The sequence below is a fragment of the Oncorhynchus keta genome, chromosome 4 (genome assembly GCF_023373465.1).
Source record: "Oncorhynchus keta strain PuntledgeMale-10-30-2019 chromosome 4, Oket_V2, whole genome shotgun sequence".
In the NCBI taxonomy this organism is placed as follows: Eukaryota; Metazoa; Chordata; class Actinopteri; order Salmoniformes; family Salmonidae; genus Oncorhynchus; species Oncorhynchus keta.
In genome coordinates this window covers 81595203-81619108 of record NC_068424.1, presented here as the reverse complement: position 1 = coordinate 81619108, position 23906 = coordinate 81595203, and the positions used below count along the sequence as shown (strand labels likewise).

At 42.3% G+C, this 23906-nt stretch overlaps 1 protein-coding gene across 5 annotated transcripts in view; it reads left to right on the top strand.

Annotated features, from left to right (window-relative positions):
• Positions 1-23906, top strand: part of LOC118384078 (kelch-like protein 4) — a 56397-nt gene that overhangs the window by 11633 nt on the left and 20858 nt on the right. For all 5 annotated transcript variants that reach the window (XM_052517516.1, XM_052517507.1, XM_052517501.1 and 2 more), the window contains exons 2-4: positions 14428-14571; positions 20037-20173; positions 22161-22357. In XM_052517516.1, the coding sequence (XP_052373476.1) occupies positions 14428-14571; positions 20037-20173; positions 22161-22357 (478 nt within the window). The remainder of the gene's footprint in view (positions 1-14427; positions 14572-20036; positions 20174-22160; positions 22358-23906) is intronic.

Genomic DNA, 23906 nt, shown 5'->3' with positions numbered 1-23906 from the left:
ACAGGCACAGGAAAACAGACAGGCCCTATTAAACAGACCAACCAAGGAGGGCCTACAGCAGCACCTAGATCTTCTGCACAGATTCTGTCAGACCTGGGCGCTGACAGTAAATCTCAGTAAGACAAAAATAATGGTGTTCCGAAAAAGATCCAGGACCACAAATACAAATTCCATCTAGACACCGTTGCCCTAGAGCACACAAAAAAATGATACCTACTTCGACCTAAACATCAGTGCCACAGGTAACTTCCACAAGGCTGTGAACGACGTGAGAGACAAGGCAAGAAGGGCCTTCTATGCCTTCAAAAGGAACATATAATTTGACAATCCAATTAGGATCTCTCTACAAAAACTTGAACCAGTTATAGAACCCATTGCCGTTTATGGTTGTGAGGTCTGGAGTCCGCTCACAATTCATAATGGGACAAACACCAAATTGAGACTACGGTGGCAGAATTCTGCATAAATATCCTCAGTGTACAACGTAAAACACCAAATATCAAAAAATAACACATTAAAATAATATGACATGTTCTTATGAAAGAGAAGACTTTCAATTGTTCTCCAGAAACATATCTCAGATTCTGATATTAAACTCCCGCTGACATACTGTCACGCCCTGACCTTAGAGTGTCTTTTTATTTCTCTATTTGGTTGGTCAGGGTGTGATTTGGGTGGGCATTCTAGTTTGACAATTTCTTTGTTGGCAGTTCCCAATCAGAGGCAGCTGTCTATCGTTGTCTCTGATTGGGGATCATACTTAGGCAGCCTTTTTTCCCACCTTAGTTTGTGGGATCTTGATTTTGTATTGTTTCTGTGTAGCCTGCAGAGCGGTACATTCGTTCATATTTTGGTGTTTTTTGGTGTTCATCAAATAAAGTAAGATATACGCTCACCACGCTGCACCTTGGTCTAATTCTTCCCATCAACGAATGTGACACATACGATGTTTACCTGTTTTGCTGTTCATTTTCTAGTTCATCTCTGGCATATTATTTTATTGGAAAGCAACCTCTAAAAGGATTATGTTCAAATACATCCTTGGGAATTTGGGCTGTGTGATCTTCTGTTGTTGTGTACATCTATATTGTATTTACTTTGCCACCATGGGCTTTTTTTTGCCTTTACCTCCCTTCTCACCTCATTTGCTCACATTGTATATAGACTTGTTTATACTGTATTATTGACTGTATGTTTGTTTTACTCCATGTGTAACTCTGTGTCGTTGTATCTGTCGAACTGCTTTGCTTTATCTTGGCCAGGTCGCAATTGTAAATGAGAACTTGTTCTCAACTTGCCTGCCTAGTTAAATAAAGGTAAAATAAAATAAAAAATAAAAAAAATCTTATAGACAGTATATTTTCCAGGGGATTTCTGGGGTGATATCTTGTTCTGATTGTGTTGTTGCAGGACAGTAAACAAGTGTTGATGTTGAAAGGTGAGCACTAAAAGCCAATCAGAGATGAAGATCTGTCTCCCTTTATCTCCCCTATGGCAAACTCAGGTGATAAGCCCTTCACAGACACTGATACCAAAACTCAAACTTATTCAGCGGGGACCCCATGTCTTTACCAAGAACTTCTGGGGACCCCATTTCTTTACTGAGAACTTCTGGGGACCCCATGTCTTTACCAAGAACTTCTGGGGACCCCATTTATTTACTGAGAAGTTCTGGGGACCCCATTTCTTTACTGAGAAGTTCTGGGGACCCCATTTCTTTACCAAGGACTTCTGGGGACCCCATGTCTTTACTGAGAACTTCTGGGGACCCCATTTCTTTACCAATGACTTCTGGGGACCCCATGTCTTTACTGAGAACTTCTGGGGACCCCATTTCTTTACCAAGAACTTCTGGGGACCCCATCTCTTTACCAAGAACTTCTGGGGACCCCATTTCTTTACCAATAACTTCTGGGGACCCCATTTCTTTACCAATAACTTCTGGGGACCCAATTTCTTTACCAATAACTTCTGGGGACCCCATTTCTTTACCAATAACTTCTGGGGACCCCATTTATTTACCAAGTACTTCTGGGGACCCAATTTCTTTACTGAGAACTTCTGGGGACCCCATTTCTTTACTGAGAACTTCTGGGGACCCCATTTCTTTACTGAGAACTTCTGGGGACCCCATGTCTTTACCAAGGACTTCTGGGGACCCCATTTCTTTACCAATGACTTCTGGGGACCCCATGTCTTTACTGAGAACTTCTGGGGACCCCATTTCTTTACCAAGAACTTCTGGGGACCCCATCTCTTTACCAATAACTTCTGGGGACCCCATTTATTTACCAAGTACTTCTGGGGACCCAATTTCTTTACTGAGAACTTCTGGGGACCCCATTTCTTTACTGAGAACTTCTGGGGACCCCATTTCTTTACTGAGAACTTCTGGGGACCCCATGTCTTTACCAAGGACTTCTGGGGACCCCATTTCTTTACCAAGAACTTCTGGGGACCCCATTTCTTTACTGAGAAGTTCTGGGGACCCCATTTCTTTACCAAGAACTTCTGGGGACCCCATTTCTTTACTGAGAAGTTCTGGGGACCCCATTTCTTTACTGAGAAGTTCTGGGGACCCCATTTCTTTACTGAGAAGTTCTGGGGACCCCATTTCTTTACTGAGAACTTCTGGGGACCCCATGTCTTTACTGAGAACTTCTGGGGACCCCATTTCTTTACCAAGAACTTCTGGGGACCCCATTTCTTTACCAAGGACTTCTGGGGACCCCATGTCTTTACTGAGAACTTCTGGGGACCCCATTTCTTTACCAAGAACTTCTGGGGACCCCATCTCTTTACCAAGAACTTCTGGGGACCCCATTTCTTTACCAAGGACTTCTGGGGACCCCATTTCTTTACCAAGAACTTCTGGGGACCCCATTTCTTTACTGAGAACTTCTGGGGACCCCATTTCTTTACTGAGAACTTCTGGGGACCCCATTTCTTTACTGAGAACTTCTGGGGACCCCATGTCTTTACCAAGGACTTCTGGGGACCCAATTTCTTTACCAAGAACTTCTGGGGACCCCATTTCTTTACTGAGAAGTTCTGGGGACCCCATTTCTTTACCAAGAACTTCTGGGGACCCCATTTCTTTACTGAGAACTTCTGGGGACCCCATTTACATTACATTTACATTTAAGTCATTTAGCAGACGCTCTTATCCAGAGCGACTTACAAATTGGGACCCCATTTCTTTACTGAGAAGTTCTGGAGACACCATCTCTTTACCGAGAAGGTCTGGGGACACCATTTCTTTACCGAGAACCACTGGGGACCCCATTTCTTTACCGAGAACCACTGGGGACCGCACCCCTTCACAAATCTAATGACACAACCTTAAATTCTGTGAATTAAAATGTTTAGATCAACAAATAATGTATTTAATGTTCATCTCACTTATCAAATGTACCAAATTGTTTCATGTATTGTCCCATAAAATAATCTGTACACTACCGCCCCACCCCCCCAACATGCAACAATTTCAAACATTTTACTGAGTTACAGTTCAAATAAGGAAATCTGTCAATTGATATAAATGCATTAGGATCTAATCTACTGATTTCACTTGACTGGGAATACAGATATGCTTCTGTTGGACACATATACCTGTAAAAAACTGTCAGTATCTGGTGTGACCACCATTTGCCTCATGCAGCATGACACATCTCCTTTGCATAGAGTTGATCAGGCTGTTGATTGTGGCCTGTGGAATGTTGTCCCACTCCTCTTCAATGGCTGTGCCAAGTTGCTGGATATTGACGGGAACTGGCACACAGTGACATACACGTCGATCCAGAGCATCCCAAACATACTCAATGTCTGGTGGGTACGCAGGCCATGGAAGAACTTTGACATTTTCATCTTCCAGGAATTGTGTACAGCTCCTTGCATTATCATACTGAAACATGAGGTGATGGCGGCGGATGAATGGCATGACAATGGTTCTCAGGATCTCTTCATGGTATCTCTGTGCATTCTAATTGCCATCAATGAAATACAATAGTGTTTTTGTCCGTAGCTTATGCCTGCCCATACCATAACCCCACCGCCACCATGGGGCACTCTGTTCACAAGGTTGACATCAGCAAACCACTTGCTCACATGATGCCATACACGTGGTCTGCGGTTGTGAGGTTGGTTGGATGTACTGCCAAATTCTCTAAAACAACGTTTAAGGTGGCTTATGATAGAGAAATTAACATTCAATTCTTTGGCAACATTCTCAGACATTCCTGCAGTCAGCAATCTGCAGTCAGCAAATTTAATAGAATGTTACCAATATTAATAGTGTTACCAATATCTATAGAATGTAACCAGTATTAGTAGAATGTTACCAATATTAATAGAATGTTACCAATATTAATAGAATATTACCAATATTAATAGTGTTATCAATATCAATAGAATGTTACCAATATCAATAGAATGTAACCAATATTAATAGAATGTTACCAATATTAATAGAATCTTAATAATATTAATGGTGTTACCAATGTGTATAGAATATTACCAATATTAATAGAATGTTACCAATATTTTTAATTTTTTTTTATTTTATTTTAATTTTACCTTTGTTTAACCAGGCAAGTCCGTTAAGAACAAATTCTTATTTTCAATGACGGCCTGGGAACAGTGGGTTAACTGCCTGTTCAGGGGCAGAACGACAGATTTGTACCTTGTTAGCTCGGGGGTTTGAATTCGCAACCTTCCGGTTAGTAGTCCAACGCTCTAACCACTAGGCTACGCTGCCGCCCCATATTAATAGAATGTTACCAATATTAATAGAATGTAACCAATATTAATTAATATAATGTTAATAATATGAATGGTGTTACCAATATTTATAGAATGTTACCAATATTAATAGAATGTTACCAATATAAATAGTGTTACCAATATTTATAGAATGTTACCAATATTAAAATAATGTTACCAATATTAGTAAAGTGTTACCAATATTAATATAATTGTACAAGTATTAATAGAATGTTACCATTATTAATAGTGACACCAATATCAATAGTGTTGCCAACATTAATAGAATGTTACCAATATTAATAGTGCTACCAATATTAATATAATGTTACCAAAATGAATAGAGAGTTAACAATACCAATAGAGTTTTACCAATATTAATAGAATGTTACCAATATTAATAGAGTGTTTCCAACATTACTAGACTGTTACCAGTATTAGTAGAATGTTACCAATATGAACTTGTTTGGGATAGGGGGCAGCATTTTCACTTTTGGATGAATTGCGTGCTCAGAGTGAACTGCCTCCTATTCAGTCCCAGATGCTAATATATGCATATTATTATTAGTTGTGGATAGAAAACACTATGAAGTTTCTAAAACTGTTTAAATGATGTCTGTGAGTATAACAGAACTCATATGGCAGGCAGAAACCTGAGACAAAATCCAAACAGGAAGTGGGAAATCTGAGGTTTGATAGAATGTTACCAATATTGGTATAGTGTTACCAATATTAATAGAATTTTACAAATATTAATAGTATGTTACCATTATTAATAGTGACACCAATATCAAGTGAGTGTTACCTAAATTAATAGAATGTTACCAATATTAATATTGCTACCAATATTAATATAATGTTACCAAAATGAATAGAATGTTACCAATATTAATATAATGTTACCAATATTAATATAATGTTACCAAAATGAATAGAATGTTACCACTATTAATATAATGTTACCAATATTTTAATAGAATGTTACCAATATTAATAGAATGTTACCAATATTAATAGTGTTACCAATATAAATAGAATGTTACCATTATTACGAAATGTTATTTTATTTGTCACAGTGAAACTCTTACTTACAAGCCCTTAAACAAAAACGCAGTTTAAAGAAAATAACTTGAAAAGTTAGAGATAAGAATAACAAATAATTCAAGAGCAGCAGTAAATAACAATAGAGGGGCTATGAGATGGCGCTGGAGAAGAAGGCAGACATTTTACATGCCCCCAGCCGATTATGTTTTTTTCGTTTATTTGCGTTGTTTGTAACTCATTTTTTAAACTTATTTTGTACATAATGTTGCCGCTACCGTCTCTTATGACCGAAAATAACTTCTAGACATCAGGACTGCGATTACTCACTATAGACTAGCAGACTATTTTTTACCTTTCACGACTCTGACGAGCCCGATGTGAAGGACATACTGCTTCCTCTGGAACAGGCCCCGATCCCCGTGATCTGAGTGAAGAGGAGGTGGAGAAAGAGGGGCCGAAGGGCAGGCTGCCTTCTGAGAATTCGTAGGCGATCGAATAATCCCCCACTTCCTTCCATTTGTCACGTTCCGACCTTTATTTTCCTTTGTTTTGTCTTTATTCAGTATGGTCAGGGCGTGAGTTGGAGTGGGTAGTGTATGTTTTGTGTTTCTATGTTTAGGTTTCTGTTTCGGCCTAGTATGGTTCTCAATCAGAGGCAGGTGTCGTTAGTTGTCTCTGATTGAGAATCATACTTAGGTAGCCTGGTTGTCTCTGATTGAGAATCATACTTAGGTAGCCTGGGTTTCACTGTTGGTTGGTGAGTGTTTGTTTCCATGTTTCGGTTTGGTTTTCGTTCATGTTCACATTTATTGTTTTGTAGTTCTTAGTGTTCAGTTTATGTTTTATAATAAACGATATTGACACTAACCACGCTGCGTTTTGGTCCGATCCCTGCTACACCTCCTCTTCAGATGAAGAGGAGGAAATCTGCCGTTACACCATTCTGCTAGGAAACGTGCAAATCCTTGGAGAATAAAATCGACGAGTTACCCCGGATGATTAAACTACCAATGGGACATTACAAACTGTAACATCTTATGCTTCAGGGAGTTGTGGCTGAATGACGACAATATCAACATACAGAACAGCGGCATCTGGTAAAGCAAGGGGCGGCGGGCTATGTATTTTTGTAAATAACAGCTGGTGCACGATATCTAAGGAAGTCTTGAGCTATAGCTCGCCTGAGGTAGAGTAACTCATGATAAGCTGTAGACCACATTACCTACCGAGAGAGTTTTCATCTGTATTCTTCGTAGCTGTTTACATACTGCCACAGTCAGAGGCTGGCACTAAGACAGCATTGAATGAGCTGTATTCCGCAATAAGCAAACAAAAAAACACTCACCCAGAGGGGGCGCTCCTAGTAGCCGGGGGCTTTAATGCAGGGAAACATAAATCCGTACAGTGACCGTGCGTACATGTCCCAACCAGAAGCCATGGATTACAGGCAGCATCCGCACTGAGCTAAAGGCTAGAGCTGCCGCTTTCAAGGAGCGGGACTCTAAAAAACGATTTAAGAAATCTTGCTATGCCCTCCGATGAACAGGCAAAGGACAGGACTAAGATAGAGGACTAAGATCGAATCATACTACACCGGCTCTGAAGCTCGTCACAGGTGGCAGGGCTTGCAAACCATTACAGATTACAAAGTGAGGCACAGCCGAGAGCTGCCCAGTGAGACGAGCTTACCAGACAATCTAAACTACTTCTATGCTCGCTTCGAGTCAAATAACACTGAAACATGCATGAGAGCACCAGCTGTTCTGGAAAACTGTGTGATCACTCTGTCTGCAGCCGATGTGAGTTAGACCTTTAAACAGGTCAACATTCACAGGAACGCAGGGCCAGATGCGCTGACCAACTGGCAAGTGTCTTCATTGATATTTTCAACCTCTCCCGGTCCGAGTCTGTAATACCAACATGTTTTAAGCAGACCACCATAGTGCCTGTGCCCAAGAACACTACGCTAACCTGCCTAAATGACTACCGACCCATAGCACTCACGTCTGTAGCCATGAAGTGCTAGTGGAGCAGGTTGAGAGCTTCAAGTGCCTTGGTGTCCACGTCACCAACAAACTAACATGGTCCAAGCAAACCAAGACAATCGTGAAGAGGGCACGACGAAACCTATTCCCCCTCAGGAGACTGAAAAGATTTGGCATGGGTCCTCAGATCCACAAAAGGTAAAATATATATATAAACCCACCCCCAACCAATATATATCACTGCACCATCGGAGAGCTCCTATATGCTCATCAATGACATCCAAACGACCTCTCTTTGCTGCCAAACAAGCTACGTTTCAACCTGCTTTCTCTGAAATAATAAATAAATAGAAACCCTGACCTCTTCTTACAAAACACTAACAGAAGTTTGAGTCAGCAGCTTTAACCATGAGTAAATGATATCTCAATTCCCCCTCAAACGTCTTGGAAGAGAAATACCAAATCCTTCTCCCTGTCAACGGCAGTAACTCAGTTGTTTTTCATGATGGCTTATAGGCTCTCAGTTGGTGGTTGACACCCAGTCTGATGTAAAGATCCCATAATGCTTGTGGAATACGCGAGCAGTAGTAGGATGTATAGCCTAATAACAAAGGAATTTCTTACAAAAACTTCAACATACAAAGAAATCAAACAACCACTTTTACAATTCAAATGTTGTTTTGTTTCTATTCTTTAAAAGTGTTGCTATTGACCAAGCCTGTATGAGCGTTATTATTATTGCAAACATTGTGTGGATCTTGATGTTCCTTAAAACCACCATCAGCAAACTAGGGGAAGTGGTTTGCTAACACATGCACATTTTCCACTTAAATGTACATTTCCACCCTCCTGAAGTCCCCCAGGCCTCGGCAGAGTAATCATATAGGTCATATATGTATAAGGAATTGAATGTAGTTTTCCTTACCACTGCAAATACTATATTTCTACATTGAATATGTTTTCAGCAGCACATCTAGCATATTTTATACACATATGACATATCAGCAAAGGCTTGGAACACTCACACAACTGCTGTAAATATGAACCATTGAGTCAGCAAATGAAACCACTAATTCTAAAGGGCGGCAGGTAACCTAGCGATTAAGAGTGTTGGCCAGTAACCGAAAGTTCTCTAGTTTTTGACTAAAATGTGTTGATGTGCCCTTGTGCAAGACTCTTAACCCTAATTGCTCCTGTATAAGTCTCTCTGGATAAGTGACTGCTGAATTGCTAAAGTGTAAAAAAAAAAGGGAAAAATCGTCAGATTGATACCTTTCCATTTAAACCAACTCAAGATTTCCTCCTCCCCTGACATATTATTCAATATTGAAAAAAAAAAAATGAATCAATATCTCATCGGCTATAGCCTTCATTATCTATCAAGGCTTGGTAGACATTAAGCTGACAAGAAAACACAGTTACAACACTACTTTACTGATATAACTTACAACACATGGTGTTGTCCCAAATAGCACCCTATTCCATATATAGTGCACTACTATTGACCAGGGAATAGGGTGCCATTTTGGACTCACACAGGGGGGTCGTAATAGAGGGGAGGGGAGGGAGAGATATATTGGGGGCAATAACCATTCTCCATTAATTGCCGTAGAAATTTTCCTCCATGTGCTCTCAAACACAAAGAGACCTTTGGGATGTTCTCTCAACCAGATACCTCTGGTAGATACAGACATAAATATGCCATACTGCTAAAGAAGCTGGCTAGCCTTTACACAGATATACTCATATTAAAGGATATCTGTAACAACAAATGAAACAGCAGACATAAACCATTAGAAATCTGACTGTCAGTATGGTGAGGGTGGTGGGGGACAGAATTATCTGCAGCTCAGGCTTGGTAGTCTCTTGTTTGACTGCTGGGATGAAGTGATATCATTGAATGAATGAATGAATGAATGAATGAACATGACTCTCTCTGCTCAACACATTTGAATGCTAGCATGGCAGATTTACCATAAAGGAAGCAGAGACATAACATTATCTAATGGACTAGGTTACTCTATGTGGACGACTTGGAATGCCATGTGGGTCTTTGTCTGAGTAGTTTCTTTACCAACCTAATGCAGAGAGAGAGATGGGGGGGAAGTGGGCTAGCTGCTGTAATCCTGATCACACTTATAGTTATAATAGGATTTATAAACCATGACCTTTAAATATTGCTTTGGAATGAGTAGGAGACGTGCAAATATCCAATCAGGTCCTCTGTTGGCTGTTGGTGCTTGAAACGTTGCGACCGTCAGGACGGCCCGTTTCAAAATGTACACATGCATGACTGTAAATTGCTTTGGATAAAAGTGTCTGCTTAATGGATTATATTATAGATTATTATTACATAAGATATTCTAAAATATAGCGTAGGCCTACTCGATATTCAATAGAAGAAAGGAGAAAGGGGGAGATACCTAGTCAGTTGTTCAACTGAATGTATGTCTTCCGCATTTAACCCAAACCCCTTCAATGCAGCAACCTTCTGGTTACTGGCCCTACGCTCTAACCGCCAGGCTACCTGACACCCTAAAGAACGAGTTCTAATATAGTTGATATTTGAAAGTACCCTTTTTCAGACTCATTTTGAATTTACTTTTTCAGATAATGGTGTGATATAGGTCCCGAAAACAGTTTAATGGTGCTGCTGTTACAGATTGGCATACTGGTAGCTATTTTGTTGAATATATCATATTAGAGAAATTGCTGTGTTGTAATCAATCAGATTAAGACAGTATTGCTGTGTTATAATCGATCAGATTAAGGCAGTATTTCTGTGTTGTAATCGATCAGATTAAGGCTGTATTGCTGTGTTGTAATCGATCAGATTAAGGCACAATTAATTTCTGTGTTGTAAACTATTATATTAAGGAAGTATTGCTGTGTTGTAATCGATCAGATTAAGGCAGTATTGCTGTGTTGTAATCTATCAGATTAAGGCAGTATTGCTGTGTTGTAATCGATCAGATCAGTAGTTATTTCTGCTTAATAAATCAGGCTCCACAGTGTTCAGTGTGGAGGGTGTGGGAGGAGGAAGTTGCTGTATCTGTGACCCTACAGCTAGTAAACAGAGAACTGTAGAAAAGCAATGCAATGGCTAAACCCCAATTGGCACTCTATTCCCTAGATTGTGCACTGTGCATATATCCACATTAGGGATGAACATATTCTGGAAGGAAACTGAGATTTTGCTTGCAGTTCTAGGTGCTTGACGTTCTTATGATGTTCAACTACGATGAATGTCTTAAAATCAGTTATTCACGACCCGTGCTAATCACTACAATGCTTCAAACAACATCTTGACACTTCCTTCAAGGGTTACGAGGAGTAACGAGTATCGCTGCTTTAGTTCTGCAGTACTTACCTCGTACTTACTGTACCTCTGACATAGTAACTTACTGTACCTCTGAGATAGTAACTTACTGTCTCTCTGACATAGTAACTTACTGTACCTCTGACATAGTAACTTACTGTACCTCTGACATAGTAACTTACTGTTCCTCTGACAGAGTAACTTACTGTACCTCTGACATAGTAACTTACTGTACCTCTGACATATTAACTTACTGTACCTCTGACATAGTAACTTACTGTTCCTGTGACATAGTAACTTACTGTACCTCTGACAGAGTAACTTACTGTACCTCTGACATAGTAACTTACTGTACCTCTGACATAGTAACTTACTGTACCTCTGACATATTAACTTACTGTACCTCTTACTGTACCTTTGACATATTAACTTACTGTACCTCTGACAGAGTAACTTACTGTACCTCTGACATAGTAACTTACTGTACCTCTGACATAGTAACTTACTGTACCTCTGAGATATTAACTTACTGTACCTCTGACATGTTAACTTACTATACCTCTGACATAGTAACTTACTGTACCTCTGACAGAGTAACTTACTGTACCTCTGACATAGTAACTTATGGTACCTCTGACAGAGTAACTTACTGTACCTCTGACATAGTAACTTACTGTACCTCTGACATAGTAACTTACTGTACCTCTGACATAGTAACTTACTGTACCTCTGAGATAGTAACTTACTGTCTCTCTGACATGTTAACTTACTGTACCTCAAAAACCTTACAGCGTTCCTTTGAGCCCGTACAGAGGTGATTCATCTCAGTTTTACAGACCCAGTCCTTATTCAGTCTAGTTTCGTGTTGCCAAGCAAGGGTATGTCCCAAATGATCCCCTATGGGCCCTGGTCAAAAGTAGTTCACTATAAAGGGAATAGGGGTCTATTTGGTATGAGCGCAAGACTCCTTGAGTCAGACAGGTTAATAAATTACAGATGAATTCATCATAAAGCTCCCCAATAAAGGTTTCTACAATAGGCTGTGGTCCACAGCCTCGTATATATGAAATATTTTCTGAAAAGTCGAAAGCCACAAGTTGTCCTGTATGTGTCGATTCTGTTTCTATGTTGGTGTAGACTGATAAGATACCCGTCATAGAAGTTGACATTTCTGTACATTCTCCCATGTAACAGTGTGATCCAAAAAAACTTTGAAAACTATGAATCTCCTCAAAGAAACAACTTTTAGAATCGGTTAATTCTCTCTGACAGTTGTGACTGATTATTTTAGTGTAACAAACAACTTAAATGTCAGCAAGTGGATTTGCCCCCCGTGAAGGACACCAAAGTTACTGGCCTGAATTATTTGCCACAAGTCTGAAGGATTATTTAAACTCTGTAAAACAGCATGTAATCTTCCGGTCTTTGGGGAGCGGGGCTCAGAATACAGCTTTAACACAATACTGTGAACGGGAAGCCAGCTCACTTGCTTAGTCCATGTCTATAAAAAAAACATGTTTTGTTTGGAAGGCGAGGCGGGAGTTGCCTAGATTTGTAAACAGCCTGTCCCGTTGGAGTTAGCGCTCAGTTTCTTTATCCACTTAGGTACGCAGTTTAGTTGTTACACTTTTAATTCGGCTCAGACTGGTGGAGAAAGATGGCGGTTTAGTCTATAAAATGATGTTTGCCTGGCGCATAGCAAGTTGTGTTTTATCGTATCACTATGATGACTGTTACTTCGATTGTGATACAAAATACCTTTTAGGTCTGCTGGGTACGCACTCATTGTACCTAGCAGTAATGAGTATCATTGCTTTAGTTCTGCAGTACTTACCTATAAGTAGTACTTACCTCGTACCTACTGTACCTCTGAGATATTAATTTACTGTACCTCTGACATAGTAACTTACTGTACCTCTGAGATATTAACTTACTGTACCTCTGACATAGTAACTTACTGTACCTCTGACATAGTAACTTACTGTACCTGTGACATATTAACTTACTGTACCTCTGACATAGTAACTTACTGTACCTCTGACATAGTAACTTACTGACATATTAACTTACTGTACCTCTGACATAGTAACTTACTGTACCTCTTACTGTACCTCTGACATAGTAACTTACTGTACCTCTGAGATATTAACTTACTGTACCTCTGACATAGTAACTTACTGTACCTCTGACATGTTAACTTACTGTACCTCTGACATAGTAACTTACTGTACCTCTGAGATAGTAACTTACTGTACCTCTGAGATATTAACTTACTGTACCTCTGACATATTAACTTACTGTACCTCTGACATAGTAACTCACTGTACCTCTGACATAGTAACTTACTGTACCTCTGACATATTAACTTACTGTACCTCTGACATAGTAACTCACTGTACCTCTGACATAGTAACTCACTGTACCTCTGACATAGTAATTTACTGTACCTCTGACATAGTAATTTACTGTACCTCTGACATAGTAACTTACTGTACCTCTGAGATAGTAACTTACTGTACCTCTGAGATATTAACTTACTGTACCTCTGACATATTAACTTACTGTACCTCTGACATAGTAACTTACTGTACCTCTGACATAGTAACTCACTGTACCTCTGAGATAGTAACTTACTGTACCTCTGAGATATTAACTTACTGTACCTCTGACATAGTAACTTACTGTACCTCTGACATGTTAACTTACTGTACCTCTGACATATTAACTTCCTGAAAGATGCCGGTTTAGCCTGTAAAATTATGTTTGCCTGCCGCACAGCAAGTTGGGTTTTGTCATATCACTATGCTGACTGTGTTACTTTGATTGTGATATACTCTTAGAAAGGGGGGTTGGAACACATTGCATTCCACTTCAAATAATACGTCCTATTCACAGTCCCATGTCTGGTCTCAAGAATATTGATATTAGTAGCATTATATGGTCATGTAACTTCTTCCCTGTAGGGCTATAGCCATGATTATTTACATATACCCTTTTTCCCCTCCTCCTCCTCCTCCTCCTCCTCCTCCTCCTCCTCCTCCTCCACCTCCTCCTCCTCCTCCCCCTCCCCCTCCTCCTCCTCCTCCTCCTCCTCCTCCTCCTCCTCCTCCTCCTCCTCCTCCTCCTCCTCCTCCTCCACCTCCTCCTCCTCCTCCTCCTCCTCCTCCCCCCCCCCTCATCCTCCTCCACCTCCTCCGCCTCCTCCTCCTCCTCCTCCTCCACCTCCTCCTCCTCCTCCTCCTCCTCCTCCTCCTCCCCCTCCACCTCCTCCTCCTCCTCCTCCTCCTCTTCCTCTTCCTCTTCCTCTTCCTCCTCTAGGATGAGCTCCAACGGCTCGGATGAGTTCTTCCAGGCTACAAACCATGCGGAAGAGACCTTTCGCAAGATGGAGACCTATCTTCAGCACAAACAGCTGTGTGATGTTGTCTTGATAGCAGGAGATCATAAGATCCCGGCTCACAGGTCAGTGCCTGCTGCTCTTCTTAAATGTCATTTCACCTGCCCACTGGGTTAGAGCTCTCCTGGAAACACTTCAGGATCAATATGTCTGTGTCCCAAGTGACACCCTATTCCCCATAAAGTGCACTACTTTTGACCACGGCCCATAGGGCTTTAGTTAAAAGTAGGACACAATATAGGTAACCAATATGATTAAGATAGCCACATGTAAGAGTCCTTTCACTGACCACCATCTCAGACAACACAAGACGTTGCTAAACTGTACAGTAATTAGTACTATCTAATTAACAAGGGGTGCTCTTATTTCAGAAGGGTCTGCGTCAGATAGCAATTTGAGGACCCAGAAATGACTGTTTACTGAGTGGGTGTGATTTTTTTAAAAAGCACAAAAAAAACAACAACCCATAGACATTGATAAAACCTGTTGGCATGGCTACAACAGGGCAATCGGAAAAACATAAATAACATATAAATAATTTACATGACAGTTAGTACAACCTGAATATATCATGCATGTACAAAAGTTGTTCTGTAGAGGACAGACCATAATATCCTCTGTATTCATATTAAACACATCTCAAAGAAAACTAATTTCCTTGTGCTAGCAGCTTTTAATAATTACTCCCCATTTCAGTTTTTTTTTTACATCAGCAGACTTGTGAAGCAAACCAGACGGAGACAGAAACACGATTAGAACTCTTGAGTCTTTTATCTGTTGGTAGTAATTGTAAATGTTGTTGATGAGATACTTTCATTTCTATTTTTTTCATGCGCTGGTTCAACAAATTGGATGTCGTTATGCAGAACACAAGTGGAAGCTGTTAGGGGCAGATAGAGAATCCTTGAGCTGTGTCCCAACATCACTGAAACACCCTTACTGCTAGTCAGTCAATCTACCTGTAAATCACTGAGGTGTGTCCCAACATCACTGAAACACCCAGCCAGCCAGCCAGTTAGTCAGTCAATCTACCTGTAAATCACTGAGGTGTGTCCCAACATCACTGAAACACCCAGCCAGCCAGCCAGTTTTTCAGTCAATCTACCTGTAAATCACTGAGGTGTGTCCCAACATCACTGAAACACCCAGCCTGCTAGTCAGTCAATCTACCTGTAAATCACTGAGGTGTGTCCCAACATCACTGAAACACCCAGCCAGCCAGCCAGTTTTTCAGTCAATCTACCTGTAAATCACTGAGGTGTGTCCCAACATCACTGAAACACCCAGCCAGCCAGCCAGCCAGTCAGTCAATCTACCTGTAAATCACTGAGGTGTGTCCCAACATCACTGAAACACCCAGCCAGCCAGCCAGTTTTTCAGTCAATCTACCTGTAAATCACTGAGGTGTGTCCCAACATCACTGAAACACCCAGCCAGCCAGCCAGCCAGTCAGTCAATCTACCTGTAAATCACTGAGGTGTGTCCCAACATCACTGAAACACCCAGACAGCCAGCCAGTTAGTCAGTCAATCTACCTGTAAATCATTGAGGTGTGTCCCAACATCACTGAAACACCCAGCCAGCAAGCCAGTCAGTCAGTCAATCTACCTGTAAATCACTGAGGTGTGTCCCAACATCACTGAAACACCCAGCCAGCCAGCCACCTGGTATACTGTCTGTCTGATATACCACCTGGTATACTGTCTGTCTGATATACCACCTGGTATACTGTCTGTCTGTCTGTCTGTCTGTCTGTCTGTCTGTCTGTCTGTCTGTCTGATATACCACCTGGTATACTGTCTGTCTGATATACCACCTGGTATACTGTCTGTCTGATATACCACCTGGTATACTGTCTGTCTGATATACCACCTGGTATACTGTCTGTCTGATATACCACCTGGTATAATGTCTGTCTGATATACCACCTGGTATACTGTCTGTCTGATATACCACCTGGTATACTGTCTGTCTGATATACCACCTGGTATAATGTCTGTCTGATATACCACCTGGTATACTGTCTGTCTGATATACCACCTGGATTAATGTCTGTCTGATATACCACCTGGTATAATGTCTGTCTGATATACCACCTGGTATACTGTCTGCCTGATATACCACCTGGTATACTGTCTGTCTGATATACCACCTGGTATAATGTCTGTCTGATATACCACCTGGTATACTGTCTGTCTGATATACCACCTGGATTAATGTCTGTCATGGAGCAGCATTTGGATAGTAAATACAGGCCATATATTAATGAGAAAAACGTGCTACTCAAACTGGCCTTTGTACACCAGAACAGCCTCCCCCTCAGCTCCCTCTCAGCTCCCCCACAGCTCCCCCTCAGTTCCCTCACAGCTCCCTCTCAGCTCCCCCACAACACCCCCTCAGCTCCCTCTCAGCTCCCCCTCAGCTCCCTCACACCTCCCCCTCAGCTCCCTCTAAGCTCCCCCACAGGTCCCTCTCAGCTCACTCACACCTCCCCCTCAGCTCCCCCTCAGCTCCCTCACACCTCCCCCTCAGCTCCCTCTAAGCTCCCCCACAGGTCCCTCTCAGCTCACTCACACCTCCCCCTCAGCTCCCTCTCAGCTCCCTCTCAGCTCCCCCACAGCTTCCCCTCAGCTCCCTCTCAGCTCCCCCTCAGCTCCCTCACACCTCCCCCTCAGCTCCCTCTCAGCTCACTCACACCTCCCCCTCAGCTCCCCCAGCATGTCATCATGTAACAGATAATCAATGCATATGAAGACATCAGTACAAAGCTGTTGGTTACGTTGTGTGTGCAGACTGATCCTCATTGCACTGACTGTGTGTCCCAAATGGCACCCTATTAACTCTACACTTATATACTGTAGTGCACTACTTTTGACCAGAGAGTAGTGCACTAAATATGGAATAGAATGCCATTTGTGACGGGCCCTCTGATTACTTTGCTGGTTGTTGCTGTGTGCAGACTGGTCCTTAGTTCAGTATCTGACCACTACCTTGTTGTTATTGTCCCATACAGACTGGTCCTCAGTGCAGTATCTGACCACTACCTTGTTGTTATTGTCCCATACAGACTGGTCCTCAGTGCAGTATCTGACCACTACCTTGTTGTTATTGTCCCATACAGACTAGTCCTCAGTGCAGTATCTGACCACTACCTTGTTGTTATTGTCCCATACAGACTGGTCCTCAGTGCAGTATCTGACCACTACCTTGTTGTTATTGTCCCATACAGACTAGTCCTCAGTGCAGTATCTGACCACTACCTTGTTGTTATTGTCCCATACAGACTAGTCCTCAGTGCAGTATCTGACTACTACCTTGTTGTTATTGTCCCATACAGACTGGTCCTCAGTGCAGTATCTGACCACTACCTTGTTGTTATTGTCCCATACAGACTGGTCCTCAGTGCAGTATCTGACTACTACCTTGTTGTTATTGTCCCATACAGACTGGTCCTCAGTGCAGTATCTGACTACTACCTTGTTGTTATTGTCCCATACAGACTGGTCCTCAGTGCAGTATCTGACTACTACCTTGTTGTTATTGTCCCATACAGACTGGTCCTCAGTGCAGTATCTGACCACTACCTTGTTGTTATTGTCCCATACAGACTGGTCCTCAGTGCAGTATCTGACCACTACCTTGTTGTTATTGTCCCATACAGACTGGTCCTCAGTGCAGTATCTGACCACTACCTTGTTGTTATTGTCCCATACAGACTGGTCCTCAGTGCAGTATCTGACCACTACCTTGTTGTTATTGTCCCATACAGACTGGTCCTCAGTGCAGTATCTGACCACTACCTTGTTGTTATTGTCCCATACAGACTAGTCCTCAGTGCAGTATCTGACCACTACCTTGTTGTTATTGTCCCATACAGACTAGTCCTCAGTGCAGTATCTGACCACTACCTTGTTGTTATTGTCCCATACAGACTGGTCCTCAGTGCAGTATCTGATCACTACCTTGTTGTTATTGTCCCATACAGACTGGTCCTCAGTGCAGTATCTGACTACTACCTTGTTGTTATTGTCCCATACAGACTGGTCCTCAGTGCAGTATCTGACTACTACCTTGTTGTTATTGTCCCATACAGACTGGTCCTCAGTGCAGTATCTGACTACTACCTTGTTGTTATTGTCCCATACAGACTGGTCCTCAGTGCAGTATCTGACCACTACCTTGTTGTTATTGTCCCATACAGACTGGTCCTCAGTGCAGTATCTGACCACTACCCTGTTGTTATTGTCCCATACAGACTAGTCCTCAGTGCAGTATCTGACCACTACCTTGTTGTTATTGTCCCATACAGACTGGTCCTCAGTGCAGTATCTGACCACTACCTTGTTGTTATTGTCCCATACAGACTAGTCCTCAGTGCAGTATCTGACTACTACCTTGTTGTTATTGTCCCATACAGACTGGTCCTCAGTGCAGTATCTGACCACTACCTTGTTGTTATTGTCCCATACAGACTGGTCCTCAGTGCAGTATCTGACCACTACCCTGTTGTTATTGTCCCATACAGACTAGTCCTCAGTGCAGTATCTGACCACTACCTTGTTGTTATTGTCCTATACAGACTGGTCCTCAGTGCAGTATCTGACCACTACCTTGTTGTTATTGTCCCATACAGACTAGTCCTCAGTGCAGTATCTGACTACTACCTTGTTGTTATTGTCCCATACAGACTGGTCCTCAGTGCAGTATCTGACCACTACCTTGTTGTTATTGTCCCATACAGACTGGTCCTCAGTGCAGTATCTGACCACTACCTTGTTGTTATTGTCCCATACAGACTGGTCCTCAGTGCAGTATCTGACCACTACCTTGTTGTTATTGTCCCATACAGACTGGTCCTCAGTGCAGTATCTGACTACTACCTTGTTGTTATTGTCCCATACAGACTGGTCCTCAGTGCAGTATCTCACCACTACAGACTGGTCCTCAGTGCAGTATCTGACCACTACCTTGTTGTTATTGTCCCATACAGACTGGTCCTCAGTGCAGTATCTGACCACTACCTTGTTGTTATTGTCCCATACAGACTGGTCCTCAGTGCAGTATCTGACTACTACCTTGTTGTTATTGTCCCATACAGACTGGTCCTCAGTGCAGTATCTCACCACTACCTTGTTGTTACTGTCCCATACAGACTGGTCCTCAGTGCAGTATCTGACTACTACCTTGTTGTTATTGCCCCATGCAGACTGGTCCTCAGTGCAGTATCTGACTACTACCTTGTTGTTATTGTCCCATACAGACTGGTCCTCAGTGCAGTATCTGACTACTACCTTGTTGTTATTGTCCCATACAGACTGGTCCTCAGTGCAGTATCTGACTACTACCTTGTTGTTATTGTCCCATACAGACTAGTCCTCAGTGCAGTATCTGACTACTACCTTGTTGTTATTGTCCCATACAGACTGGTCCTCAGTGCAGTATCTGACCACTACCTTGTTGTTATTGTCCCATACAGACTGGTCCTCAGTGCAGTATCTGACCACTACCTTGTTGTTATTGTCCCATACAGACTAGTCCTCAGTGCAGTATCTGACTACTTTGCTGCCATGTTCACCAGCGACGTGAGAGAGGCCAAACAGGAGGAGATCAAGATGGAGGGGGTGGATCCAGAAGCCTTGAGATCTCTGGTCCACTTTGCCTACACTGGTGAGTACTCCGCAACACTCATTTATGTATCTCAAATGGTACCCTATTTCCTATGAAGTGCACTACTTTGGACCACGGACCAAAGGGCTTGGTCAAAACAACACTCTAAATGAGGAAAATGGTGCCATTTGAACGTATCCACCCAGTAATACCCATGGAGCCGGCTGGTGGTTAAAGGGCAGCATCAAATCCCCACATCTGTCAATCTGCTATTTTATCCCCTGTGCCCCAGGCCTGGTGATGTTTTTAGTTATTTTATCCCCTGTGCCCCAGGCCTGGTGATGTTTTTAGTTATTTTCTCCCCTGTGCCCCAGGCCTGGTGATGTTTTTAGTTATTTTCTCCCCTGTGCCCCAGGCCTGGTGATGTTTTTAGTTATTTTATCCCCTGTGCCCCAGGCCTGGTGATGTTTTTAGTTATTTTCTCCCCTGTGCCCCAGGCCTGGTGATGTTTTTAGTTATTTTATCCCCTGTGCCCCAGGCCTGGTGATGTTTTTAGTTATTTTCTCCCCTGTGCCCCAGGCCTGGTGATGTTTTTAGTTATTTTATCCCCTGTGCCCCAGGCCTGGTGATGTTTTTAGTTATTTTCTCCCCTGTGCCCCAGGCCTGGTGATGTTTTTAGTTATTTTCTCCCCTGTGCCCCAGGCCTGGTGATGTTTTTAGTTATTTTATCCCCTGTGCCCCAGGCCTGGTGATGTTTTTAGTTATTTTCTCCCCTGTGCCCCAGGCCTGGTGATGTTTTTAGTTATTTTATCCCCTGTGCCCCAGGCCTGGTGATGTTTTTAGTTATTTTCTCCCCTGTGCCCCAGGCCTGGTGATGTTTTTAGTTATTTTATCCCCTGTGCCCCAAGCCTGGTGATGTTTTTAGTAATTTTCTCCCCTGTGCCCCAGGCCTGGTGATGTTTTTAGTTATTTTATCCCCTGTACCCCAGGCCTGGTGATGTTTTTAGTTATTTTATCCCCTGTGCCCCAGGCCTGGTGATGTTTTTAGTTATTTTCTCCCCTGTGCCCCAGGCCTGGTGATGTTTTTAGTTATTTTATCCCCTGTGCCCCAGGCCTGGTGATGTTTTTAGTCATTTTCTCCTCTGTGCCCCAGGCCTGGTGATGTTTTTAGTTATTTTATCCCATGTGCCCCAGGCCTGGTGATGTTTTTAGTAATTTTCTCCCCTGTGCCCCAGGCCTGGTGATGTTTTTAGTTATTTTATCCCCTGTACCCCAGGCCTGGTGATGTTTTTAGTTATTTTATCCCTTTTGCCCCAGGCCTGGTGATGTTTTTTGTTATTTTCTCCCCTGTACCCCAGGCCTGGTGATGTTTTTAGTAGTTTTCTCCCCTGTGCCCCAGGCCTGGTGATGTTTTTAGTAATTTTCTCCCCTGTGCCCCAGGCCTGGTGATGTTTTTAGTTATTTTATCCCCTGTACCCCAGGCCTGGTGATGTTTTTAGTTATTTTATCCCTTTTGCCCCAGGCCTGGTGATGTTTTTAGTTATTTTATCCCCTGTACCCCAGGCCTGGTGATGTTTTTAGTTATTTTATCCCTTTTGCCCCAGGCCTGGTGATGTTTTTTGTTATTTTCTCCCCTGTACCCCAGGCCTGGTGATGTTTTTAGTAGTTTTCTCCCCTGTGCCCCAGGCCTGGTGATGTTTTTAGTAATTTTCTCCTCTGTGCCCCAGGCCTGGTGATGTTTTTAGTAATTTTCTCCTCTGTGCCCCAGGCCTGGTGATGTTTTTACTAATTTTCTCCCCTGTACCCCAGGCCTGGTGATGTTTTTAATTATTTTCTCCCCTGTGCCCCAGGCCTGGTGATGTTTTTAGTTATTTTCTCCCCTGTACCCCAGGCCTGGTGATGTTTTTACTAATTTTCTCCCCTGTACCCCAGGCCTGGTGATGTTTTTACTAATTTTCTTCTCTGTGCCCCAGGCCTGGATAAAGTTTTGGGAGCTCATATCTTCTTCCATTGTTCTCTGTGACAACATATCTTGTTAATGTTGCAGGTGTCCTTGAATTGAAGGAGGAGACTATAGAGAGTTTATTGGCTGCAGCCTGCCTTCTGCAGCTCTCACAAGTCATTGAGGTCTGCTGTAACTTCCTCATGAAACAACTCCATCCATCTAACTGCCTGGGGATACGCTCCTTTGCTGACGCCCAGGGATGCATGGATCTGCTCAACGTGGCCCACAACTACACTATGGTAGGAATGTAACCAGATTTACACAGCCTAAATGCCAAAAAGAAATGACATTCAAATATGTTTTTTTGGGGCTGTTTGCATGTATTCCTGGAGGTTTTGGAGGTTGCATTATATTTACATCACATTGTTAGGGGTGGATGGCCATTGAATGCTTAGCTAAAGTACAAATATCCTTTTAAACTCTAGGATTCGATTGAAATACATTTGTGTTGTCCTTTCTTGGATCAAGGTTAGCTAATTCGTGGCTAATAACGTCGAGACATGTCGGCCGATGTTTTGACAGGCAGGTTGGGGTTTTCCAAAATACAGCTGTAAAATTTATTTCGAAACATTTTCCACGGGATCGAGAAGATCCAGTATTTATTTACTAGATAATGTCCTCTGCTGTCTCCGGCTGACGGAGTAAACAACTAATGGAGATAGTTGTTCTATCTACTGGGCTCTGTTTAAATAGAGCCCTGTCTAGGACAGTGGGTTTCATCTATGCACGACCACTTCCTGTTCAATCCCTCCAATAAGGAACATGGAAGAAATGGTCCAAATTGCACCTTATTTGCTATATGGTGCACTACCTTTTGACCAGAGCTAAGTGCACCATATAGGGAATAGGGTACCAATTGGTACACGGACGGAGAGTCACAGAGCTTCCTGTACAACTGTCATCTGGTTTCTGAATCAACAGCTAGTTATTTTGATAAGGATGGGTTTTTCCGCTAGTTTCCGTTGGATGGCTGTTCTATGTTTTGTGAAATCCTGTTCCTTTGTGAGAGGAAGTGTAATTTTTCCTCTCTATATAGACTCAATCATACTGTGTCCTAAACCTTGACCTGCTTTCTTTGACCAAGGCCCTGTTGTTAAGTTAAAGTCCTCATGTTAGATTTCAGTAGGCTTTTGTCAGAATTAGCCTTCTTTAAAAAAAAAAAACAACAACATTTCAGATTAGTGCCCTTTTAATTGATGCTAGAATATCTGTTTCAACTAAACAAACTCAACCAAAGCATCTCATGCACATTTAAAAAAATCTTTCTTCTTGTGTAGACAGGTTTCTTACCTCAGGTTTGTCTTCTTGTAGAATGAATGGGGTGTGTCTGAAATGGCATCCGATTCACTATATCGTACACTGCTTTTGACCAGGGCCCACAGGGTTTTGGTTAAAAAGTAGTGCACTATATAGGGATTAGGGCTCTGGTTGAAAGTAGTGCACTATATAGGGAATAGGGCTCTGGTTGAAAGTAGTGCACTATATAGGGAATAGGGCTCTGGTGGAAAGTAGTGCACCATATAGGGAATAGGTCTCTGGTCTAAAGTAGTGCACTATATAGGGATTAGGGCTCTGGTTGAAAGTAGTGCACTATATAGGGAATAGGGCTCTGGTGGAAAGTAGTGCACTATATAGGGATTAGGGCTCTGGTTGAAAGTAGTGCACTATATATAGGGAATAGGGCTCTGGTTGAAAGTAGTGCACTATATAGGGAATAGGGCTCTGGTTGAAAGTAGTGCACTATATAGGGAATAGGGCTCTGGTTGAAAGTAGTGCACTATATAGGGA